The sequence below is a fragment of the Schistocerca piceifrons genome, chromosome 1 (genome assembly GCF_021461385.2).
Source record: "Schistocerca piceifrons isolate TAMUIC-IGC-003096 chromosome 1, iqSchPice1.1, whole genome shotgun sequence".
NCBI lineage: Eukaryota > Metazoa > Arthropoda > Insecta > Orthoptera > Acrididae > Schistocerca > Schistocerca piceifrons.
In genome coordinates this window covers 321,374,635-321,402,234 of record NC_060138.1, presented here as the reverse complement: position 1 = coordinate 321,402,234, position 27,600 = coordinate 321,374,635, and the positions used below count along the sequence as shown (strand labels likewise).

Below are 27,600 nucleotides of genomic sequence, written 5' to 3'. Positions count from 1 at the left end.
ACTTTGATAATGGTCGGATTGTAGCCCATCGCGATTGCGGTTTATCGTATCGCGGCATTGTTCCTCGCATTGGCCGAGATCCAATGACTGTTAGCAGAATATGGAATCGGTGGGTTCGGGAGGGTAGTACGGAACGCCATGCAGGATCCCAACGGCCTCGTACTACTAGAAGTCGAGATGACAGGCATCTTACCCGCATGGCTGTAACGGATCGTGCAGCCACGTCTCGATCCCTGAGTCAACAGATGGGAACGTTTGCAAAACAACAACCATCTGCACGAACAGTTCGACGACGTTTGCAGCAGCATGGGCTATCAGCTCGGAGATCGTGGCTGCGGTTACCCCTGACGCTGCAACACAGACAGGAGCGCCTGCGATGGTGTACTCAACGACGAACCTGAGTGCACGAAAGGCAAAACGTCATTCTTTCGGATGAATCCAGGTACTGTTTACAGCATCATGATGGTCGCATCCGTGTTTGGCGACATCGCGGTGAACGCACAATGGAAGCGTGTATTCGTCATCGCCATACTGGCGTATCACCTGGCGTGATGGTATGGGGTACCATTGGTTACACCTCTCGGTCACCTCTTGTTGGCATTGACGGCACGTTGAATAGTGGACTTTACGTATCAGATGTGTTCCGGCCCGTGGCCCTACCCTTCATTCGATCCCTGCGAAACCCTACATTTCAGCAGGATAATGCACGACCGCATGTTGCAGGTCCTGTACGTGCCTTCCTGGATACAGAAAATGTTCGACTGCTGCCCTGGCCAGCACATTCTCCAGATCTCTCACCAATTGAAAACGTCTGGTCAATGGTGGCCGAGCAACTGGCTCGTCACAATACGCCAGTCACTACTCGTGATGAACTGTGGTATCGTGTTGAAGCTGCATGGGCAGCTGTACCTGTACACGCCATCCAAGCTCTGTTTAACTGAATGCCCAGGCGTATCAAGGCCGTTATTACGACCAGAGGTGGTTGTTCTGGGTACTGATTTCTCAGGATCTATGCACCCAAATTGCGTGAAAATGTAATCACATGTCAGTTCTAGTATAATATATTTGTCCAATGGATACCCGATTATCACCTGCATTTATTCTTGGTGTAGCAATTTTAATGGCCAGCAGTGTATATTGCCTATTGGCAGTTTACGTAGAAAATAAAAGGCAGCGTGCTTAAAGAGTCATCGTACGAGAAGAAGAAGTGTTGTTTACCTGACAAACCTTCTGGAAGACGCTACAGGAGCAGCAGCGGGGGCGGCCGCGGGGGCAGGGTTGGCAGCGGCCGCGGGGGCGGCGGGCGCTGCTGCGGCGGTCGTGGTGGCCGGGGCTGCGTCGCCGGAGGCGCCGGGCGCGGCCACGTAGTCGCAGTTCTCCTGGTCCGTCTTCACGAAGAACGTGCGCCGGATCTTGAAGTTGTCCAGGAGGCCGTAGGCTCGCTGCAGCACGGGGTCCGGCGCCAGCCGCTCGCGGGTCATGATCCACGCGTTCTCTGCAACACGGCCGCCGTCAGCGTCAAAAGGCCGCAGCCGCGTTACAGGGTGAACCTCTGCTGCATTTGCAGCCCTGACTGTACACGAAGCGTGTGGGGAAGAACGGCGGGCGTTTAGGTAAATGGGAAATAATGTTGTTACAAGTGTTACTGAATGGCGTGGCGCCTCCTTTTGAATCGCTGAATAATTTAAGAAAGATTCTCATTCTTAAAATAATGGTAAGCACATGTTAAGAAAATAACTGCTACAGCTTTACAGTGCTAATAATTTATTTAAAGTGTCATGTTTATCTAAGAATAAGCAAACAGTATGGAGCTAGCATTCCTTTTTGTTTCATGTTTTGCTGTATATGTGAGTCGTTCATTATTCTTTCATTATCTTGTCTGCTCTGATCTTACGTTGATCGGTACGATTGCTGCCCTTGTTCTGATGAATGTAAGCGTAGCTTCTGATTGAAATAACAATTATTGTAAGAATTCAGCAAACCTTCTTTGCGTCAATTCTAATCCTTTATAAACCCTGCAGTACCTAAAGTTAAATGTGGCTTCTGTAATTGGACTAGAGGAAACTAGTTTGGTTTTTCAGACTGGTACTAAAGTATTTCCAGTCATAATAGCCATTACTTCTATCTTTCGTTTAACTGAACCCGCAGTGATCTTATTTTTTTAAGAAGTCCGATATCTTACTTGGTTACGCGGGGTACATCATTTATTCAGTAAAGATATTTTAAACGCAGTCACACAAGCCGAAGCTACTCAGTAATGTTGACTTTAGCAGAATTTAGTGTCTTCCTTGAGAGAGAAATTTATTAATCCAAATGTTAATGAAAATCAAATTATTACGTGCTGTTTCCATGATCTTCTTGTTTTGAATAAATTAAAATAATACTAGAGTTCAGTTTTAGTGGCTTTCTGTGAATCGTCTCAATCTCAATTTCAGATATGCACAACATATTCAGTTTTTTTCATGTTGCGGCACTACACAACTAATAATTGTAATAAATTATGGGATGTAATAACTAGAGGGAGACTTCAGAACGTTTCGGTGTCGACATTGACAAGAAACTAAACTAGAGAAAACACATTTTGGAACTCCTAAAACAACACACCTCAGCCACATTTGCACTTCGAAGCTTTGCCAATCTTGGGGGGACTGAAATCACATATTATATGTATTTTCATTCAGTAATATGGTATGGGATAATGTTACGGAGTAATTCATCCTTAAGACAGAAAATGTTCATTTCTCAAAAATGTGCTGTAAGAATAGTATGTGGTGTTTGTGCACAACCGTCTTGCAGAAATTGTTCAACAAGTTGGTCAACTTGGCTACTGCTTCACAGTATATTTACCCCCCACTCCCTCATGAAGCTTTCAGTAAATAACCCACTTCAGCTCTAAAGGCAAATAAATTACGATACCAGAAGAAAAATTACATTCGTTAATCCACATTAAGGTCCTCTCCAGCTCAGCAAGGGATGCACAAGACTGCCACCAAAATATTTGCTGGCATGCCCAATAATATAAAATGTGTGACTGAGAGAAAACTTAAATTTGAAAAAAAAACTGAGAAAATGTCTTATTGAAAACCATTTCTACTCTGTCTGTTTGTGATCTGAAAAGGTGGTCTGTAGAAATTATTGACTTAAATCTGTATTAAAAGAGCGTATAACCATATTTACACACGATGACTGTGCAATGTAAATGGTAAAATGGCTTGTTCCACATTATTAAGATTAATCGTTCAAATTATCCCTAGAAGATTAACTGACTAGCTAACTAGGACGCACCAGTACGGGCAACCTCATAAAAACAGCAGGCTTTTCTTTAATAACAAGAGATTTGTCCTCGTCTCCCAGCTTGGCTGCCATCGGCGTGATTATAGCGTCCACATCAAGAGTCATTTTCAGTAAAAGATTTCATGCCATTGAACATATCGAAAAATTTTAAAGCCCTCCGGCGCATACATCATTTCGTAAGGAAATTTTAAATCTCCTCCCGCACACACAACATTCGTGCCATAGTGAACAAGATTCAGATGATAAAATTCAACATTACCGGACTAGTTTAACAGACCTCAGCAAAACCACTGTACTGCGGTATGTATAGATTCATGGTCGTGATAACATGTTGGATTCTGCTGCTTACACTGTGTTGGCTATGGCGTGAAATGTTTATGAATGCAAGAGGCCGTTTAATATTTTTTGGAGTTGTCAGTAAGCTCTAATTCTTCCGTTCAATAATGGCTATAACATTCAAACTGCAGGCTTGGCTGCCGGTCAGAGGTGAAACTCTTGTCCTTCGAAGCTACGAAATTTCGTGTTGCTCAAAGGTAAGGTGCAAGTCTTTCGATTGGACGCCACTTCAGCAACCTGTCTGTTTCTTGTTCACCCCTGCTATCCAAAACAGGAAAAGGGACCTCCAGTTTAACGTGGATTCCGATCCACCTGCAGATTCTGGCTACTCTTCACATTTTAAGAGGCCAAGGCTAGATTAAAAAGAGACAGAAAATTTCCATCGTGCGATCGAGATTCGACATCGCGACCTCTTGCATTGCCGATCTGCGCCTTATGACTAGACCACCATGCCCAACCTCTCAAAGATTTCCGTATGACTGTGAACGCCGCTCCGTAAAAGGTAACAAGTGAATATCTAGCATCAGAGAGTTTCAGCCAAATGCTCAAGTAAATTTTTTTAGTGGCTAAGCCGGTTTCGACTGAGTAGTCAGTGTCAACAGGCCGTAAGTACTTCTTGGCGTATTGCTGCGTCAGAGCATGTTGGCAGTCAACATTTCGATAGGGTCTTATTAGAAGACAAAGAAGTATTTTTGGGCAACTGACAATGACTAGTCGTTCGAAACCGTCTGAACCATTAAATAATTTACTTGATCATTTGACTAAACCAGACTTTATAGTTAAGGGTGCAAGAAGTTCACATGTAAAAGGGAGTCTCTTGGTTTCGATTGCAAAATCAAAAGCAGAACGGCCAAGGAACGTACACAGCAGGTGTGTGGATATAAAGAACAGCTAAAGACGCCTAAGGCAATCAGACGAAAGACCTTGTCTATAAATCCAAGATCGGCAACCAAAGACAATTAATCTTGTGTACTAGGTAAACATGACTTTTTTGTGTAGCGGAGGATCAATAATAGTGTCTCAATTTGTGTGTAACTAAATACTGGCAAAACAACGAGTACATAAATGACTTACCGTAGAGTTTCATGATGAAAAAGTTGAAATTAAATTGTCACAAACGTCAGTACGATACTCACTTACATACGTTTCCAAGTTCTCTTCGCCACAGTAATCGTAGCTCCTCTGAGAACTTCCTAATGTAACACTCGTAATAAAACGCTAACCCTACCATAGTTACGTGTTACTTCCAAGGCGGTTTCCAACACCAGAGAAAAGTGTATAGTTTCATTGAAAACTCGATGTCGTAATTGGGCAGCTACAAACGTTAAAAATCTCTTTATCGAAAACGTCACCTGAATACATTCACTCGTTCTGTGTTTATTTATGTTGGGCTGTATTAGCTGCCTCACCCTTTGTATAAATAACGCTATTGCAAGCTTTTGAATTAATGTAATTGGAGGATAAAGCAAACAGACTCCTCTGAAAACTTTTAGCGAAACCTATAGATGAATAAGTGTTGCACTTAGTACAGACTTCCTTAGTAATCAACGTAGCACCACTTGTTACGCGGGCGTGGCTGAGGCATTGGCGATCAGTGGCGATACTTACGCCTGTTCACGAAGGGTCCGAGAGAGCTGCATGACCACACGATGGAGTAGGTATCGTAGTCTGTGTCCAGCACCATGTACTCAGAGTCAATCGATACTGAAACAGACAAACAAGCGAACAGTTACACTCAGCTTGCCGCTGGTGTAAACGACACACGAAATACACATTCTCATGTCTTACTCTCCTTGGGGAGCTTATCGTCACTGACTGGCCCTTTCAAGATTCAGTGCTGTAGAGACAATAATATTTTCTTGTACGACATTATATAAAACTGATATACTTCCTAAATTGTGATGAACATGAAGTAAAATAAGTAATTAAAGAGCTGCAAATCTTTTGCGTTGAAAAAAAGTTACGATGTGTGACTTAACGCTTAATTTCCGTAGATGTTACGTTCTCGTGCTATACCAACAATTTTATATCGCTACTCACCTTGTGACGGAAGCTACTTCTCACATTAACGTTAACTCAGTTGTTCTATAACAACTTTTCCCAGACTTTTGTGGAGTTGTAAAACGTGTAATTGTACAGATTACTATGGCTAGTCATTGTTCTTTGTACTGCTGTGTTTATGTTCTAATGGGGAAAACGTGAACTCAATGGAGGGGGGGAGTATGAAACAATGTGATCAAGAGGTGCCCTAGTCCTTGTGTCCTCCACATAGCAGAAACGGCTGAAAGGAGCGTCGTGTCACCATGTAACGTACTCATATCTGAATGTATCGTTTTATAGACTTATCACAACCAGCTATCCAACAATGTCCATAACATACTGTAAAGGAGGAGTGAAAGCAAACGTAGGCAGATGAGCCGCAAGTGACAACATGTTCGAATGCGTAATGTGGATTACTGAAGATTTGGTGTATGTTAGGTAAAATGAGAAAGAAAGGTACGTACATGTTCGATATAAATAAAGAAGTTCGCTAAGTAATCGAAGGACTGAAATTATTAAAAAAATGCTTACGGGCCATTAGAACAGCAGCGTCCACCCTTTTAACTTGCCCCGGAAGAACTCCAGTATTTTTGAGGCATTTATTTGTACCATTCGTGAGCTACACTCTTGAAAATAATTGTTCGAAAACGAAGATTACATATATAACGCACGACTGTGCAGAAAGGGATATTTGTTTGTGCGCAGTTATTATTTGTAAACGTCCAAAAATGATACATGATCAAGCTTTTCCTGTAGCTGGATGTCAGATTGCAACTTTATGCATTCCATCCGGAAATCTTCTGGAACGTATCTGTATCGTTTGTAAAAGATATCGCACAAATACTAAGATTTTGACTATTTTTTCGAAAATACTGAAATGTATTTTCAAATTCCCTGCATCAAATTGAAAAGAATAGCTTTGTATTTCACACTTTCTTTGAGCTTATGTCTCTAAATCTCTAGTTTCGCAGTTACTGCTGGAGTAGCCGTAGGCTAATAGACTAGGACATCTAACGGACTGGCCGAGGCTCTGATGGTTTCAGTAGAGAAAGGGCGGCAATACTATAAGAATGGGATGGACCAATGAGATAAAAGCATCGCGTGGCGGAAGTTTCAAATTGAAAATATTCAGTTTATCATAACATTGAATAAACGGTATTTTAAAGATTGTTTTCCGGATCGTGTGGCAGATAGATGCTCACTTCTTGGACCGCACTGATACTTGCTGCGACCCGCGGGCCGAGTGTTGGACACACCTGCTTTAGAGATTACGATGTTATTTATCCCACTCAGGGCAACGCTACACAGTACGGAAATGCGAGACAAGATTCCCCGTTCCGTGGTCGCCTAGTAAACACATTTAATGAATGGCGGCGAGGCCCAGCTAACGGGGTCTGTAGTTGATCGCCCTCGCGTGTGGTGGGACTGCATTCCAGGCCGTAGCCTGTCCGTAGGGGCGCGGCTGGGATCACAAAACCGGAAACAAGGTAGCTTCCACTACTTCGCAGCTCTCTGTGGAATGCGGTATCAGTGATCAAAAATCTTCTGAGAAGCTGTTGCTGCATTGAATAAGCCGAGAAGCGTGTCTGAGAAACAGTTTCCGAGAGAAATATGGAGGGGGACTCTTACCCAGAAGGAGCGGCTCTCAGTCCTCGGTACAGCCGTTGGTTACGGGTTTTCTGCAATCTTCTGAAGCCATTTAATGGAGAATAGATTGATAAGAGCTCGTGACTCCGTCCTTCACCATTCTGAAACCGAGCGAGTGCTCCGACCATAATGACCACGCTCTCGACTACATTTCTAGTCTTGTCCTTCCTAAATAAAAACTAAACTGCTGAGTTCGTATTTAAGTTAAATTCGTGTAACAGTATATCAGTAAATCAATTATGTCTTTTTTGCGGAAAATCCAGCTCATACCTAAACACGTTAGGATTTGGAGCAATGATAGTAAGTTCAACGACTGTTTGAATGATTATTATGATACTCCTCTAATAATATTTTTTATAGTTGGCATTTTCCTGAATCTTTTAACCAACTGTCAAAACAGTTCTACTACACAGTTACTCTTATTCGTCGTTAGACACGGACTACCTGGGTTAAGTCACAACTGCCTCCGTACCTTTTTATAGCTCGCAAGCGTGCGTCATCGTTGATGCTGTCTGTAAGTTAGGTTTAGGCAACTGATTTCACGTTCAGCCTTCCTTTCTTTTCTATAATGTTTTGTACCAAGATATTAACAAACTGCTATCCGAGTATTTCACAAGTAGTGCCTGTTACATACAGCTATCGATGAGAAACAGATACACGGCTACAACCTACCAAAAGAAAATGACAGGCAGTTTATACTATCAGAGCCTTGAAAATTATTCACACATAATTTTAAGTGACTGCTCTAATTGCAGAATCAGGTAACTAAAATTTAAAAACGAAAAGTAAGGAGCATATACGGAAAGCTGACAATAATAGAAATACACCAACAGACCTTATAAGTATCAAGCTTAATAATGTAATTTATTAACTGTTAACGTTTTGTCCCAGGAACTTGGACACCAACAACGCGACCAATGTTCGCATTACAGCAACAAAATGCGGAAATTATCTTCTGTGAAGGTATTTTAGAGCTGCACCATGGCCCGTTACTTGCGTCATGTGTCGTTGTCAAAACGTCTAGATATACATGTAGAACTAAAAAAAAGTTACTTCTTCACTATAAATCACCTATCCAGTTGATGTAACAGTTAAGATTGCAGACTCATGTTAGAGAGGACACCCTGATTTAAGTTTTCCATGTGAATTCCTCGAATAACTTAAAGTGACTGTTAGTATGATTCCTTCGAACAGGGAATGCCCTCTTTTGTTCCTCACATCGAATTAACAAAGTGCTCCTTGTCTACTGACTTCCAAAGGGAAAATCATTAAAACACACCTGGCTCAGACATGCAGTTCTGTGCTTACAGAACTGTTGATAATCCTCTAGATTTTTAATCTTATATGCATTGTAAGGTCCCCGCCTCTTCCTAAACCACTGGATCGATTTCAACCAAATTTTATACACATACTCAATGTTATTTTGGAAGAACTAGTGAGGGTGTAAGAATTCCCTAGCTCCTATAGGGTTGGAAAAGGAGTGAGAAGGGTTGGTAACATCTGAAATTTAGGCTGCCCTGCACTACTGGCGTGTTGTGTGGGTAGTATCAGAATGTGTTCCATGGAGTATATGTGCAGATGTGCATGGCTGTGCAAAGAGAGGGGAGAGGAGATGGATAGTGAAAGGGGCAAATGAGATGAACGGAGAGAGGGGGAGGAGACAGAGAAAGGGGGCAGAGGGAATACAAAGACAGGGGGAGGAAGATATCGATATAGAGTGAGACAGACAGGAAGGAATGGACAGAGAGAGGGGTGCAGGAGGGAATGGATGGAGAGGGGGTCAGGGGGAAGGGTACAGAGAGAGGGGGAGAGGGGGATATTGTCAGAGAGAGAGAGTATGAGATTGACAGAGAAAGAAGGAGAAAGAGATGGACAGTGAGAGAAGGAAGGAGGAGACGTGTGAAATATACAAGTGAAGACATGCATAAACAACTAGTTAGTGTTATAAGACCCGAGTCCACCTCCAGTGCCGAGCATAAGCGTGTCTGACTGTATAGCAGAGGCTCCTGGTTCGATTCCCACTGTTGTCTCTGGCTGAAATATTGGCATGGCTTGCACTCAGTATCGTGAGGTCAACTGAGGAGCTACAAGAAGAAGCAGCTTTAAGTTATGAAGGCTGGCAATGGCTGCGAAAGTGGTGCACTGACGCCATTTCTCTCATTTTTCTTCTTGTCATCAGTCGTCTGAGTGGTATGATATGGTCCTGCATGATTTCCTCTCTTGAGCCAACCTCTTCACCTCAGAGTAAAATCTACCTCCAACGTCCTCTATTATTTGTTGCATATATTCTAATCTCTGTCTTCCACAATAGCATTCACCCTCTACTGAACCCATTAGTACACTTATCTCTTATGTCCTATCATCCTGTCCCTTCTTCTTGTCAGTGTTTTGCACAGATACTTTTCCTCGCCGATACTGCGGAGAGTCACCACATTTGCAATCTTTTCAGTCCACTTCTGCATTATGATATTCAAACGCATCGATTCACTTCTTTTCTTGTTTTCAGGCAATCCACGATGCACATCAACACAGTACTGTACTCCAGACGTACATGCTCAGAAATTTATTCTTCAAATTGAGAACTATGTTTGATACGAGGACTGCTCTCTTTTTCTGTGCTACTTGGCTTCTTATAGTCTCCTTGTTTATTATGACAGTCGTTATTTGGTTAAAAGGTAGCAAAAGTCCTAGATTTTATGTACTTCTTAGTCCCCAAATTTGATGTTAATTTTATTGCTAATCCCTTGTCTACTACTGCTCATTACTTTTGTCCTCCTTTGGCTTACTCTCAGTCCTTATATATGTCATTCGACTGTTCACTCGATTCTTTTTCGCTTTCACAGAAGTTAACAATGTCATCAGCGCAGCTCATCACTGATAAACTTCCACCAGAATTTCGTTCCCGCATCTGAAACTTTCTTATACTGCAAACACTGTTTCTTTGACGTACATACGGAACGGTGGGGAGAGAGGCTGCATCTTTGTCTTACTCCCTTTTTAATCAGAGTACTTTTGGTCTTACTGTTCTCTCTTTTTTTTTTAATTGTATAACCTGTGCTTGTACCTATGCGTCTGAGAGCATCAAACATCTTGTATACTTTTCAATACGAACACTTTCTCGAGATCGACAACTCCTATGAAGCTGTCTTGATTTTTCAGTTATCAAGCACAACATTATAATTGCCTCTCTGGTGTGTTTAACTTCCTTGTAACTAAACTAATGGCCCTCAAACATATCCTCAGTTTTCTTTCCAGCGTTCTTTGTAACATCCTCAACGACAATTTGATGCTTGGGCTGCTTAGCTGATTGTGCGACAGTTCTTGCATTTAGCTGCCTTTTGATAGTTTCGAGAGTGTGTAGATGATACTCTTCAGAATGTTCGACAGCATGTCACTAGTTTAATAGATTCTACACTCTAACGTGAATAATGGCTTAGTTGCCACTTCCTTCCAATGATTTTGCATCTTCGTAAGGAATGCCATTTCCGTCCACAAAGCATCCAGAAGGATACGACAGTTGGTTGGCATCGCGTAGTTCAAAATAATTCAAGTGGCTCTAAGCACTATGGGACTTAACATCTGAGGTCATCAGTCCCCTAGACTTATAACGAATTAAACCTAACTAACCTAAGGAGATCACACACATCCATGTCCGAGGCAGGATTCGAACCTGCGACCGCAACAGCAGCGTGGTTCCGGACTAAAGCGCCTAGAACCGCTCGGCCACAGCGGCCGGTTCCATCGCGTAGTCCTCTAGGTCGGATTTTGCGGGTTTATTGTAGACGTAGTACACTTTCAACATGTATTCTGAAGGATGCGGGGGGGGGGGGGGGGGTGAGTGACGCCATTGTGGACGCCAATATTGTTTTCTTGCTTGAGCCGGGGTGAAAATATAGATTTCGTGATATTCAAATATATTGAAAGGCGCAGTCAATCAGCCTTCCATATAATTTTGTCATTTTGTCAAGTTCTGCAGGAAGAAAGATCATACTGGTAACCGATATGAGTGTCTTTTGTTTTCAGTTTTATTACATTTGATATTCAGCGCACCATTTACCTTTAACCATCTTTCCTAAATGTGGGTGGTTTCTAGACTGTAAGATCGTGGGTGGAATTCCAAACACTTCGGTGAATTCAGGTAGACGCTCTTGGTGCAGCTTTGTAGTAGAGGAACGGTCGTTTAGTTTAGATTCCGAAACTGGCTTATGGCACCTGCCTGATGGGACCCTACCTCCCTGGAGTTTCTTTTCGTGCGGCTCCATGACTGGTTCCGTCAGACCCAAGTACAAGCCATACGTTCGTTCATATTTCAGACGTTGAATCAGTGGAAAATTTTGAGCGAGGGAAGTTCAGGGAAAGTTAGAAAATGACAAGCACAGTTTGTTCAATAGAAAGTTCGCGGCTAAAGAAAAGACCATGTAATATGGTAAAAGTGTACGTAACAAAAGAAGCAATGTTTAGAAGTCTTCGACAGTTAGTAAACCGTGGGCGCTATTTAATATCACCGCTGTCTTTTATATTTCAGCTTTTTTGTGTCCTGCTTATTTTTTCTTTTCACTTAATGAGGAACCCCATTGATTGTGTGTAAATAATGAATATGTTTCTGCTCTAGACATTTTTAAGCACTATGATGCTGTTATGTTTCTGCTTAAGATGACTGGTTTGAGATGTGGAAGCAAGGACTTTTCCCGTCGTTTATAGCCGGTCGGCGAGTGGAAATAAACCAGACGGCACAGTAGGTCAGTAGCTGATTACCAACTGGTATTCCAGTGTACATAATCACATTTTTCTTCCTTGTGTCTTTCCAACTATTGGCCACTATCATCATACCGTGGCACAGAAATATTTTTAAAGCATGTAACGATCTGTGGGTACCTAAGTCACTGATAGCATCAGTTCAGTAGAACACATACGATGTTCAAAAGTAATTAAGAGACGGTAAGAAGTACTAATTCACATCGCCGGCCAGAGTGGCCGTGCGGTTCTGGGAGCTCCGGTCGCAGGTTCGAATCCTGCCTCGGGCATGGATTTGTGTGGTGTCCTTAGGTTAGTTAGGTTTAATTAGTTCTAAGTTCTAGGCGACTGATGACCTCAGAAGTTAAGTCACATAGTGCTCAGAGCCATTTGAACCAACTAATTCACATTGCATAGAGGTGTTTTGAACTCCACACTCTGTATTACTGCCCACTCTACTATGAGTGATAAGGATGTAAGCCTCAGTGTTAAGGCTTGGCCTGACTTACCTGGTAGGGAGGAGTACTTCACAGAGAGCTTTGCCTCGCCTGCCTTCCCTACCATCTTGATCTCCCCGTCCAGCTGCCGCGTCAGTCCAGTGCTGTAACAACAACAACAGGCAACTTCTGTGATACTTGTTTCCGTTTACATTAATTTTACAAATCAAATATAGAGAACACCCTGATTAGCGTTTTCACCGCATTATTAGAAATTCTGTACCTGTGCAGCACCTCCAAATAGGCACACAGTAACACTGGATTGCAGCCTGTTATTATCAAACTCTTGCATAAAGGTTTCTCATGGTTAGTTCTTCCTGTATCATTCTGTATTTTCACAAATTTAACTGTCGATCGTTCAGTACCACAATGTGCAATTTCCTGTCATTTTCATTCGTGGTTACAGGTTTAGGACTTCTCCACATGGATCACCTTCTTTTTTAAAATCAACCACATGCTTCTAACTGTTCTAAATGAAGAAGCTAACACATGCACAGGGTGTTCAGTGTATCTCAAGACACTGAAATATCTCGGAAACAACCCATCGAATTCAAAAAATTGTAATTAAAGTTTGTTCGTCTCAGAGAGCGACATCTTTTCTTTCTTTCGCTTGCGCCTGTATGGCACAGTGTTCGCAGGGTCGGCGTGGTTACAATCGGTTTTGGCAAGGTTAATTTGAAGGGGTGGCCGGATGCAAATAAGTTGACAGTACTACCTAGAGAAATTTCGGAATCTTAATGCCGAGTGCCTATCTGTCGGTTTGGTGAACGGTTGCTAATATAGCTACAGTATGTCATTACCTTCTTCCGTAACAGTTTTTCTTCGTTTCCCTTTTTCAGTGTTTACGGTATCACAGCTTAGTAAAACAAAGTATCCTACATTCACCATAAAACGGTATCATTTCAGAGTTTTCTTCTGCGGTTCCAACAGTCATTTTCCGCTTGCAATTCTGCTATAGAAATGAAGGGTAATGTGTAAGCAATAAAAACAACTCACGTAATGAAATGTTTAGAGATGCTTTCAGTTCTTCTTCTGAAAGAAAAGTGAGCTCTGATCTCACTGCATCGTCTATTACGATAAGCGTTAGTTCGCTACGCGGCCACAGTGGGGCATCGAGCAGTACCCTTTTCGTTTTGTCGGAGGAATACAGCGTTGGGAATGAGACTTCCCATTAAAAGTTTTGAAATAATTGCCTATCTGATCCTCGCAGCACGGAGGTGGGGTGTTTATTCAATTGTCACCGGATAGAATTTTGAAATACACAATTTTCTATCCATTTTGATTTTTTCGATTACAGCCTCATCTGTCCCGAAATGAGAAAAAATGTGTCATACAGAATTTATGTACTTTTTCCGTTGATTCCGATTCTGCAATTTAAAAAAAATGGGAATTTTCGTTGAAAGCTTCAATGTTGCTCACCTCCCACCACTTCACACACGCACACGTGGATTGAGATGCGGGGGATCGAGTCTTATATCGTTGGATGTCTCCCTCAGAGACGAACAAATTTTGATTACATCGTCAGGCTAAAACTACAAATCCATAAACTATCGTCAGACTGTAAAAACTTATCTGAAACTGCCACGGCCCCACTTCGCGACCTTGATACGGCAGCCACGAGTGCTGTACTGGAACCTGTACAGCACTCCTGGCTGCCGTATCAAGGTCGCGAAGTGGGGCCGTGGCAGTTTCAGATAAGGTTTTACAGTCTGACGATAGTTTATGGATTTGTAGTTTTAGCCTGACGATGTCCACTATGGACAAATGGTGGTTACTGTTATTCTGAAGAAGGTAGGATTAACCCGACTGAAACCTAGGTAAATTCTAGGTAAACGGTGAAACTGAGGCTGTTGATTATTAAAATTAAAATTAACATTGTAATTCCGTCAGACACAGAAAAGGAAGTAGAAGAACAGTTGAACGGAGTGGACAGTGTCTTGAAAGGAGGGTATAAGATGAACATGCTGAGGGAATTCGATTAGGAAATGAGACTGTTAAAGTACTTGATGAGTTTTTGCTATTTGGGGAGCAAAATAATTCATGATGGTCGAAGTAGAGAGGATATAAAATGTAGACCGGCAATGGTAAGGAAAGCGTTCGTGAAGAAATGAAATTTGTTAACATCGAGTATTGATTTAAGTGTCAGGAAGCCCTTTCTGAAAGTATTTGTGTGGAGTGTAGCCACGTATGGAAGTGAAACATGGACGATAAATAGTTTGGACAAGAAGAGAATAGAAGCTTTCGAAATGTGGTGCTACAGAAGAATGCTGAAGATTAGATGGGTAAATCACATAACTAATGAGGAGGTATTTGATAGAATTGGAGAGAAGAGAAATTTGTGGCACAACTTGACTAGAAGAAGGGATCGGTTGGTAGGACATGTTCTGAGGCATCAAGGGAACATCAATTTAGTATTGGAGGGCAGTGTGGAGGGTAAAAATCGTAGAGGGAGACCAAGAGATGAATACACTAAGCAGATTCAGAAGGATGTAGGTTGCTGTAGGTACTGGGAGATGAAGAAGCTTGCACAGGATAGAGTAGCATGGAGAGCTGCATCAAACCAGTCTCTAGACTGAAGACCACAACAACAATAACGCTAGTATAATTATGCGCCGCAGTACTTACAGTCTGTTGGTGATCTGGTTGGTCACACGCACTTTGTCGCCCGGGAAGCTGCTGTATGTAGCGGAGACGCAACGGGCTCCTGCCTCCGTCACGGCGAACATGCGCTCCGCCTCGTACCACGTGCCCATGTACTGTACATAAAGCCACTTCGTCAGAATACAGATCTCTGCATGATTTTTGTCAGTATTTTCTAACTCCAATAGGCAGTCTGTGTAATAGATATGCATAACTAATTTTACTTATTTATGTTTATATTGCCTAGCAAGGTTAATGCCTTCAGAGCTTCTCTTACATCTAATCAAGCATCCTTAGAGATCCTCTTTACGTTTTGCGGTGTGTATAGTAAATGAGTCAAGCAAAATAATAACAATAATGGCAATAGTTATCGTAATGAACACAATTATTGCAGCAATGTCAATCCGATTAACATAGTGATAAGTACAATTCGCTCATCAAAACGTTCGTGTTAATGGGAGCAGTGACACGCGACCAAAACAACATGCAGCCAGTTGTAAAAATAAAAAGTGATTAGGTCTTTTTAAAGATCTAATTTTGATAATCAGTCACAGCTGTTCTTAGACGCTATGTCTGAACTTCTTTACTCGCATCTAATCAATAAAAAACCACTTGCTAACTTTAAACATCACTGAAAACCTCAATGTGTCTGTTACTGTCCTCTGTCCATTGCTTTACAGGAGCCAAGGTATTTCTTGCTGTCTATTCTAAACATATACTCATTACATATACCGAAATACTGTCTGTGGGACTCCGATGGTAATGACTACTCGTGCACTGCGCTGAAATTTGTGTGTTGTTGCGGATGTGCATGGAAACTAACAGCAGGAAAAAGATGAAACTTGGTAATGGTTCTTGGCCGGTTCTTGCATTACACTGCGATGACGCTATGACAGCTTCCACATACTTTCATCCCGTGGCACATTGCGAAGGGGTTTGGAATTTAAATAACGACACACAATCTAGGGCTCATAAATTGCGCACGACCACTTTCCTTTCGCCTACCAGACAAATACTAGGGGTGAACATTTGTTGTACCATTATTACAGACGTATATCATTAACGTCGATTTACAGCAGGGTTTTGGAATATATACTGTGTTCGAACATCAAAACTTACGTCAAAGAAAACGATTTGTTGACAAACAGCCAACACGGATTCAGAAAATAACGTTCTTGTGAAACGCAACTAGTTCTTTATTCTCACGAAATAATGGTGTTGAATTGATTTCATGTTTTTAGATTTCCAGAAGTTTCCGACACCGTTCCTCACAAGCGACTTCTAATCGAATTGCGTTGCTGTGGAGTGTCGTCTCAGTTGTGCGACTAGACTCGTGATTTCCTGTCAGAAAGGTCACAGTTTATAGTAACAGACGGAAAGTCATAGGGTGAAATATAAGCAACATCTGGCGTTCTCCAAAGAGACGTTATAGGCCCTCTGTCGTTCCTGATCTACATAAACGATTTAGGAGACAATCTGAGCAGCCCTTTTAGATTGTTTGTAGATGCTTCAGTCATTTACCGTCCTGTAATGTCATAATATGATGAAAATCAATTACATAAGGATTGAGACAAGATAGCTGAATGGTGCGAAAAGTGGCTGTTGACTCTGACTGAGGAAAAAAGTGAAATCATTCACATGAGAGCTAAAAGGATTTTTCTAAATTTCGGTTATTTTATAAATCACACAAATCGAAAGGCTGTGAATTCAACTGAATGCTTTTGGATTACAGTTACGAATAATTCAGTTCTAACGAGGCCACAGATAATGTTGTAGGGAAAGTAATCCAAAGACAGCATTTTATTGGGAGAACGCATAGAAAATGCACCAAGTCTAATAAAGAGACTGTTTACAGCTCGCTTGTCCGCCCTCTTCTGGGGTACTGCTGTTAGGTGTGGCATCCGCATTACATAGGATTAACGGAGGACGTCGAGCAAGTTCAGAAAAGGGCAGAGTGGTTTGTACTATCGTAAAATAGGACAGATGGATATGATACGTGAATCGGGGTCGCAGTCATTGCGGCGGGGTCTCTTCATTACATTTCAATCACCAACTTTTTAATAATCATAATAAAATAAATCAGAGCTTACTCGGAAAGATTTAAGTAATCGTTTTTCTCGTGCAGTATTGGAGAGTGGAAAGGTAGACAAATAGCCTGAAAGTGGTTCGATAAACCCTCTACCAGGAAATTAACTGCAGATTCCATAGTAATCATGTAGATGTAAGTGACTAGAACTGGCAGCTTCCGGCGGTGCTAAATCGCACAGTAGCCAGTGTAAGAGAGCCGTGGTAAAAATTGCTGTTTTGAAGAGCGCGCCGCAGCGCGTAGTGTGAAGCAGTCGCCCTCCGTTTCTAGCGGTGGCGCCGCTGTGGCAATCGCAGCTCTGGTGTCTCCCTCTGGTGGGAAAGGGGAAAGGTTGCCTGTTCACGTGCATTTAAGGGGCGCTATGAGTTCGCCAGTAGGTCAGTCTGGGCCAGTCTCTCGTCCCCAGCTTCCTAGTCTGTCTCTTGTCCGCATTTGTTAGGCAGTTAGTGTCTGTCTGTCGTTCGGAGTGCTAGTATGTCTGTCGTTCGGACCAACCTTTAAAGCCGGCAAAATGAGAGTCTTTCCACTCCGCCAGTAAGAGAACTCAGCGAGTGGCCGCCCGGTCGGCGCTTAGTCCCTGCATCTGAGTCTGCGCGTTAGGCAGCCAGTCTGCTCGAGTTTGCTCAGGCAATGGTCATTGTCGGTTGGATCGATCGGTTGGTCGGTCGCGCACTGAGACAGAAGAAGACTTGTCCGTCTTGAGCGTCGGCGCATGTGAGGTCGCCACGTGAGTCCAGTGGGCTGCGGCGTATAGCGAGAGGTAGTAACTTCGCGGTCGACTCGAGAGCAACAGGAGTCAACCCACGACATCAGTCTGGCCGGTGAGAACTGCGACGCCGTGAGACGGGAGATCGGCGCGCCTTCCTGCGTCCGTTGAAGCGGCTGCGGCGGACGGGTCGGGAGAGCGATTTGGGGGTGCTGCGCCAGGTCTTCTCGAGAAATCGCAGTTTATTAGAAGTGATTGGTGATATGTTGTTTGATTTACTCTTGTTAAATTCTACTTGTTTTCTTGGTGAGGTCACCAGCCGTTTTGCTTTGGATTCGTCCCACTATTCTTCTCCGTTTGCCCACCCGCGGGAAGGTGGTTGTTTATCAGTTGGTTGGTCTGTTTTTCCCTTGTGGAGTAGGGGTGGGTTAGAGCAACCTGCGGTTCGGGTTGTCTGGTAATCTCCCTATCAATCTACAGTACGTTAGTAGCTGCCTCTGTCATGTTTGACGGATTTGGTGTGTTAACGAATTTATTGCTTGGAGTGTAACGGCCTAATACCTGAAATATGTTTTGATCTTTGGAAACTTTCATATTATTGCCTATGATGTTGAGAGGCGTTATCTGTGTACTGCAGAGCATCTTAACTTTTGTTTGGCCAGCATTGTAGAAGTTTATATAAGATTGCATTTCATGGGCTTTTATTTAAATGATAATTTTAGTATATAAAGTTGCCACCCTTTCACCGTAAGACTTTCTTAGAAGTTAAAATCAAGTTGCACCTTCGGTGGCAAGGTTAATATTTTAATTGCTAGTGTTTCTAACCATTTCTATCCCTCCTACGGGGGATGCATAGTTTGAGTGCTTGTGTAAATTGTTAAACCTCTTAGTTTAAAGTTATCTGATGTGTTACAGATTTGCACCAGTGTAGTCATTCAGAGGCTGTTGTAAGCGGTCGTAACTATGACCGTGTCAAAAGAGAGCGGCTAGGTTCTCTGCCCGAAAGCTCATACAGTCAAAACTTGTTTCTTTCTTCCTCTGAATAAATTGTAACTTTGATATTTAGAGGGTGCTTTCTGATTATAATTTTAAATCTGTTTCTTTAAAAGAAATGCTTTTAGGCACTATTAAAGTGAATAAAATTCCCATTTGTTAAAAGGAATTTGGTTGTGATTTCATCAGTTACTCCCTGGCAACTACTTCAGTGCTTACATAGTATGATTAAATGTGTTAATATTCTTGATGAATCGCTACTAAATAAAATAAATTCTTAAGAATACAGGGCGTTACAAAAAGGTACGACCAAACTTTAAGGAAACATTCCTCGCACACAAAGAAAGAAAATATGTTATGTGGACATGTGTCCGGAAACGCTTATTTTCCATGTTAGAGCTCATTTTATTACTTCTCTTCAAATCACATTAATCATGGAATGGAAACACACAGCAACAGAACGTACCAGCGTGACTTCAAACACTTTGTTACAGGAAATGTTCAAAATGTCCTCCGTTAGCGAGGATACATGCATCCACCCTCCGTCGCACGAAATTCCTGATGCGCTGATGCAGCCCTGGAGAATAGCGTATTGTATCACAGCCGTCCACAATACGAGCACGAAGAGTCTCTACATTTGGTACCGGGGTTGCGTAGACAAGAGCTTTCAAATGCCCCCACAAATGAAAGTCAAGAGCGTTGAGGCCAGGAGAGCGTGGAGGCCATGGAATTGGTCCGCCTCTATCAGTCCATAGGTCACCGAATCTGTTGTTGAGAAGCGTACGAACACTTCGAGTGAAATATGCAGGAGCTCCATCGTGCATGAACCACATGTTGTGTCGTACTTGTAAAGGCACATGTTCTAGCAGCACAGGTAGAGTATTCCGTATGAAATCATGATAACGTGCTCCATTGAGCGTAGGTGGAAGAACATGGGGCCCAATCAAGACATCACCAACAATGCCTGCCCAAACGTTCACAGAAAATCTGTGTTGATGACGTGATTGCACAATTGCGTGCGGATTCTCGTCAGCCCACACATGTTGATTGTGAAAATTTACAATTTGATCACGTTGGAATGAAGCCTCATCCGTAAAGAGAACATTTGCACTGAAATGAGGATTGACACATTGTTGGATGAACCATACGCAGAAGTGTACCCGTGGAGGCCAATCAGCTGCTGATAGTGCCCGCACACGCTGTACATGGTACGGAAACAACTGGTTCTCCCGTAGCACTCCCCATACAGTGACGTGGTCAACGTTACCTTGTACAGCAGCAACTTCTCTGACATTAGGGTTATCGTCAACTGCACGAAGAATTGCCTCGTCCATTGCAAGTGTCCTCGTCGTTCTAGGTCTTCCCCAGTCGCGAGTCATTGGCTGGAATGTTCCGTGTTCCCTAAGACCCCGATCAATTGCTTTGAACGTCTTCCTGTCGGGACACCTTCGTTCTGGAAATCTGTCTCGATACAAACGTACCGCGCCACGCCTAATCCATACATCAAATGGGCATCTGCCAACTCTGCATTTGTAAACATTGCCCTAACTGCAAAACCACGTTCGTGACGAACACTAACCTGTTGATGCTACGTACTGATGTGCTTGATGCTAGTACTGTAGAGCAATGAGTCGCATGTCAACACAAGCACCGAAGTCAACATTACCTTCCTTCAATTGGGCCAACTGGTGGTGAATCGAGGAAGTACAGCACATACTCACGAAACTAAAATGAGCTCTAACATGGAAATTAAGCGTTTCCGGACACATGTCGACATAATATCTTTTCTTTATTCGTGTGTGAGGAATGTTTCCTGAAAGTTTGGCCGTACCTTTTTGTAACACCCTGTATACTTGGAAGATAAATCACGGATCAGTAAGCTTCGACTGTTTCTGGTGCTACCAGATCTGCAGAGCTGTCCATTACCTGACAGGTGTCAAAACCATGGGATCGTTTTTGTGGCGGCACCCACCTTGGAGAGGTCGAAGTTGGTCATGGGCTGGTAAACCGGACAGCCGCCAAAGCCGGGCACTTGGCCTGCCGCCAGCGACAGCGTCGCCGCCAGACACAAGGCCCACGAGTATCTCATGCCGAGTCGAGCTGCAACAACAACACGGGCCTTAAGACTACTGGGTTAACACATACACGCCGCTGTTCAGCCTTATTCTCACGCTCCTTCACGTGCAGCAGACAGAAGCCAAGTGTTCTCTGTACCGGATTTTTGTGAATTGTGAATACTGGTTTATTAGTCTCATAACGTACATAATCTGAATCATTTGATTCACGTACAGGAGACACGTCAAAATTTTGGTAAAGTTTTACCATATACATACAACACCTGAATTTAACAAATGGTACCATAACAATAATACAATTTAAAAATACACATACAATAAAAAACTAACAAATAATTACAACAACTGATTTTAACAAATGGTATCATAATAATAATACAATTTTGTTACACATTGAATAAAAGACTAACAATTAATTACCCCTTGCTCAAATTATCATGTCATCCTCTATGAACTCTTCTACTGAATAGTAGCATTTCTCCCACAGAATCTGCTGTAGCCTTATTTTTAGATTTTCTGGCTTCATATTAAATATATTTTTGCGCATTAGCTTGTCATATATTGTCATCCCCATATACTGTGGAGTTCATGCATATAATTTCAAATGGTGTGTGGGTAACATAAAATTATTTTTATTTCTTGTGTTGTATGTGTGGTTAAAATGATTTTCCTCAAACAATTTTTGTCTGCTGTGCACAAAAATTATGTTTTGATAAATGTGTATGGAGGGAACTGTTAGGATTTGCAGGTTCCGAAATAATGGGCGACAAGTTTCTGTTTGTTGTGCACTACACATGTATATTATAATTTTCTTTTGCAGTTTCAGTATTCGAGATACACTACTTGAATTTCCCCAGAAAATGATAGCATACCTAATGACAGATTCAAAATAGCTATGATATGCTATTTTTCGTGTACTCATGTCAATAGAGTTTGTTAGTATTTGCATTGCAAATGCAAAGCTGCTTAGTTTATTTTATAGGAACTCAATATGTGTACTCCAGTTTAAGTTGTTGTCCACATTTAGTCCTAGGAATTTGACTGTGTTAACTTCTTCCATAGGATGATTGTGATGATGTATTTTAAGATCCACACATATCAAATGTTTGGTTTTCAAATGTACCACATTGGTTTTTGCAATGTTCAGTTGCAAGCCATTTAACTGGAACCAGTTTTCGAGAGTACCCATTGTGCTCACAATGGAACTCTGAATTTTTTCTGCATCATCTTCAATTAAAACAGAAGTATCGTCCGCAAACAGAACTGACGGGGAATTTATATTTATGGGCAAGTCATTTACATAGAAATATATTTTTGCCCATTAGCTTGTTATATATTGTCATCCCCATATATTGTGGAGTTCGTGCATATAATTTCAAATGGTGTGTGGGTAACATAAAATGTTCTACTGGTATCTTCTACATAAACTACCTGTTGTTGGTGTTCCTGCTTTCTGGTAGCAATTACAATGCAGCACATGTGATGGAAGATACGCAGGACAGAGCAGTGGAACATGCGACACCCAGTACAAAGAACATATGAGAACAGGGAAATATGGGACAAGCCGCTCAACTTTTGCAGAAAATTTAAGAGAAGATAATCATAGACCTAATGCAAGGAAGGATGACATGATAACGGTTAGAATAAATAATGAAACACGCCTCATAACCTTACAAGAAAATTACCGCATTCACAAAACAAAAGCTCGATGAAATATACTGCTACTTGACCAAGTAAACATGTCTAACTACTCACTCTTTACACTCATTGATTATATAATAGAGATTAATCCCAATGGCTGACCACAAAATCCAATTTCTTTCCCAAGAACATAAATGAATGAAAAAATAAATTAGTAAAAAAATGAAAAAAGAAAAGAGGAAAACGGAAAGTAACACTCCACACGCGCACACACACACACAGGCAGACACCAAGAGTCACAAAAAAAGGTCCACATTGATTTCCGCGGTTATTACGAGCAGTGTTGCAAGTCTGTTAGCACTGACAACTCAATGGAAACGTCGCAGTCGTTGGTTCTTAAGTGAAGGTCGCCGGCCACTGCGTTGGCCGTGGAGATAGAGGATAACTGAAATTTGGTATTCGCGGCACACTCTTGACAGTTTCGGAGTAGCCGAGCAGTTCTCGGCGCTACAATCTGGAACCGCGCGACCGCTACGGTCGCAGGTTCGACTCCTGCCTCGGGCATGAATGTGTGTGATGTCCTTAAGTTAGTTAGGTTTAAGTAGTTCTAAGTTCTAGGCGACTGATGACCTCAGAAGTTAAGTCCCATGGCCGGCCGCGGTGGTCTAGCGGTTCTAGGCGCTCAGTCCGGAACCGCGCGACTGCTACGGTCGCAGGTTCGAATCCTGCCTCGGGAATGGATGTGTGTGATGTCCTTGGGTTAGTTAGGTTTAAGTAGTTCTAAGTTCTAGGGGACTGATGACCACAGATGTTAAGTCCCATAGTTCTCAGAGTCATTTGAACCATTTAAGTCCCATGGTGCTCAGAGCCATTTGGACCATTTTGAACTCTCGGAATAGCGAATTCCCTTGGGGTATCTGAAATGGAGTGTCCCATGCGTCTACCTCCAACTACCCTTCTGCGTTCAAAGTCGATTAATTCTCCTCACTCGGCCATAACCACCTCGGAAACCTTGTTCCCTGAATCACCTGATTTGAAATGACAGTTCTGCCAATGCACTGTGGTTGAGATTCTACCGCCACCTGTATACGTGCAATCACTGTCCCACGACTTTTGTGAACTCAGTGTATGGCATTCCTTTGGCAGGCAGTGTCAGATCTGATACCGCATACCATACTTTGTCGTGGCGGGTGTATCAAATTTGCGTTTGTGGTCACTGGCTACATCAATGACAGCTTGAAATTCATAGGTCGAGGAAGACACTACCGTACTACCTCAAGTAAAACACTCGTAACGAAGTGCAGTTTACGTCAGTCTTCAGACTGGTTCTTCTTTTTTTTGTTGGCTCCAGGGTTGCTGAAGAATGCCAACGAATCACGTACAAGAATGGAGCTAGTGCGGACAATGCTCTTCCAGGAGCCGGGAACTGGGAGGAAAACCTCGTTGGGTGTGCTGCTGGCGCTCCAGTTACAGCTGCGGGGTCGCGCGAGTGCCTGGCAGGAGAAGCTGTCGGAAGCGGTCAACGACACGGTGCACGGCTCGGCGCGGTGCGTTCTGGGAAGATGCGTGACCCGCGTGTGGCAGAGGGCGCGTCGCGCCGCGTCCCGTTAGCTGGCTGGAACTCTGCCTCTCACACCTCGCTAGTTGGATACTGTAGCGGCCGAGGCGCTCCGGCTGCCAGCAGAGGTGACCGCGCTCCTACTCTCACTCGTAGCGAACACGTCGTCCGTTCCCACAGATTTCCTCACAACGCTCATAAGGAAATTACAGAACAGAAAAAAAAACGAAAGGAAAAAATTACCAATAATTGGTTTCAGAGATGCCACAGCCAGTCTCATTTTGGATGAAAACGAAGTAGAACTTTTCGAAAGACTTCAGTGTCCATTTACTACATAGGAAAACAGACGCGTAGAAAATGAAAATGAATACCTAGAAGCAATCATTGGAATTGATGGGATTTTATTCACGCTGAACACTGTATGTGACCATAGTCACAGGGCCACGTAACTAAGTACAAATTATCATTTAGAATAATTTCAGTATTTTGTATGGCATCAATGGTAACACAACCTTCCTATGAATAAGACTTGATATGCTCCAACAAAATTTAGCGTTCAACTAAAAAAGTTTTATTTTTGAACCTTTCTGTAGTTAAAAGTGTCGCAAACTAATATAATATTTAGTTCAAGCTAATGGAACTCAAATAATTTTTTAGGTATTTCATTGAAACAAGAAACAGTGAGCAAATAAGACGGTTGGTGCTGCTTACTTCCAACAGTCTGTTTTACGTACGTCACGTGGCATGCTCCAGCTTCATTCTGTTTCTCACTTTTTCTTGCCACTATGGCTACCAAATACGTTTTATACCTCTAAGTTGTGGCGAATTGAATCAGTATTTTTAAGGATTTTTCCTATGCTGATGGACAGTCCCAATAAACTTTTCGCGGAATTGTTTCCAATTCTATATTTATCAATATTTATCATCTGTAAGTTTTCCTACTAGAACCCAAGAAGTTGTAATGTGGATTGAATACCGTCAACTCAAAGCACTTCTTCGTTCGTTGAAACCGGTCTCAGAAATTAGGAATTAATTTTTTGCTTTTTCAAACTAGGAGTCTATTTCTGATGACAAATGTAGACATAATTCATTTTTGAATCAGCATTTTTTTTTCTTGCATCGAGCATCATTGCCAGTTCTGGAAATACCGAAATGTCATCTGCTGTGCAATATATACTGCAAGATTAAGCCTGTTTATTTCTCCAAAGAATCAGTAATACTTAGAAATTTAAAAAACAAATGTATTACATGTTATTTTGGCATGTTGTATCTTCCCAGTAACAAACCATGAATCTAACAAACCATGAATCCATACACCACTCCCCTCATTGTCAAACAGTTGTCCATTGCCGGTAGCTGAGTGGTCAGCGCGACGGAATGTCATACCTAACGGCCCGGCTTCGATTCCCGTCTGGGTCGGAGATTTTCTCCACTCAGGGACTGTGTGTTGTGTTGTCCTAATCATCATCATTTCATCCCCATCGACACACAAGTCGCCGAAGTGGCGTCAACTCTAAAGACTTGTACCAGGTGAACGGTCTACCCGACGGGAGGCCCTAGCGACACGGCATTTACATTTACACCAAACAGTTAAAAAATTTGTACAAATTGCGCATCTTACCAATTCAGTTTCCCAAGGTGAAAGATTGTCAATGCCAAACGTAGCAGTTCTTGACCAATATTTGCCGCAAGAACAGAAGAATATTTCAGTCATCTGCTTCTTTCACTCATGAAACAAACTAAAATGCGTTGAACAGCTAGTGAATTCGATATTTCGCATTCCTTTGGCATCGAGTGTTCGTTGGGTCTGTCAACGAGCAAATAACTGAGTGGTAAACGTGAACGACGACACGGTCAATCCACACAGGGCACGTCGCGGTAAGATAGAGGTCAGAGGTGGTAAGTTTTGTTCAAATGAAACTCCATGTTCCAGAGACCTTTTAGAGCCACTAATATATGATGTACATATGCATACTGATGCGACAAATGAAAATTTTATCAAGGCCAGGATTCGAACCCAGGTCGCGTGCTCACATGACAGATACGCTAACCACTACGCCACAGTGCCTTTGCACACTGCACCCTCTACCCCATCACGCCTCCCTCCTCAGTCCGAATCCCCGTTCACTGCTCAGCATACTTGGTTTATCCCCTAAACTCAAACAGCATTGCAGAGGCTCTCAAACTGTAACGGAATATCACCTCAGCATCGAACGAAACGGAATATCCCATCTGAAGCCCAGGCATAGGTGCTTTAATTAAATGAACAGGAGACATAGGTTAGAATCTCGGCGATTGTACAAATTTTCATTCATCGTTTCAGTCTGCATGTACACATGTAAGTTTTGTTGTCATCACTGATCGCTATCGAATTTTGAATAGTACTGTTCATGCATTAGTTTCATAGCCTGTGCCTGCACCTAAATCGCGTAATGCGATAATTCTAGTTATTGGTTAATTATCTAATAAATAACCAGTCTGACGGGATAGTAATGATAGATATTTTTAAAAGTAATTTGGTCTCCTGACTGAATCGAAACTTAATTTCTTCATTTTTGCCGCTCAAAGTATTTCATTTTATTCTGCATGGGAAATGACCCAGCTGTAGTTACGACACACTGTTATATTCGAGACTAGAGGCTGTCATAGTGGTGTCACATATAATGTTCGGTATAGCTATCTAGCTATTTCCGCCTGTTGTCAGGCGATCTCCTCAAAGCTGCAGACCGTCCAAGTTGCTTAACGGAGGACAAACAGGTATGGCGTTAGCGGTGGTCTAGCGAGACAGCGTACACTTTAGAGAGCTTGCTTAGTAATTTCTTCACGCGATCACTTTCTTACGGCAGGAAGCATGTCTCCTTGACGTTACAGGAATGCCAAAAGACTGGGCTGGCTGATGTTCTGCATGCTACATATGCGCTCCGTCTTCAGGCCACAAGTGGCCCATCGGGACCATCCGACCGCCGTGTCATCCTCGGCTGAGGATGCGGATAGGAGGGGCGTGTGGTCAGCACACTGCTCTCTCGGTCGTTGTGAAGGTTTTATTTGACCGGAGCCGCTACTATTCGGTCGAGTAGCTCGTCACTTGGCATCACGAGACTGAGTGCACCCCTAAAAATGGCAACAGCACATAGCGACCCGGATGGTCACCCATCCAAGTGCCGGCCACCCCCGACAGCACTTAACTTCAGTGATCTGACGGGGACCGGTGTATCCACTGCGGCAAGGCCGTTGCCGCATGCTGCGTATACACTTCACTATTTTCTAAAAGGAACTAAGATGATGTCTGCGTACACCGTCCTTACCTCACTGGCATCGACATTGACTCACAGTCCCCACCTCGCGTCCAACGT

The 27,600-nt window shown here is 42.6% G+C and overlaps 1 protein-coding gene across 1 annotated transcript in view; it reads right to left on the bottom strand.

Moving 5' to 3' along the window:
* The window catches only part of LOC124717333, a 63,888-nt gene that overhangs the window by 10,028 nt on the left and 26,260 nt on the right, over nucleotides 1–27,600 (bottom strand). Inside the window, exons 4-8 of the mRNA XM_047244200.1 lie at nucleotides 20,946–21,073; nucleotides 15,174–15,304; nucleotides 12,561–12,652; nucleotides 5,239–5,334; nucleotides 1,219–1,495 (exon numbers count right to left, since the gene is read on the bottom strand). Of these exons, the coding sequence (XP_047100156.1) occupies nucleotides 1,219–1,495; nucleotides 5,239–5,334; nucleotides 12,561–12,652; nucleotides 15,174–15,304; nucleotides 20,946–21,073 (724 nt within the window). The remainder of the gene's footprint in view (nucleotides 1–1,218; nucleotides 1,496–5,238; nucleotides 5,335–12,560; nucleotides 12,653–15,173; nucleotides 15,305–20,945; nucleotides 21,074–27,600) is intronic.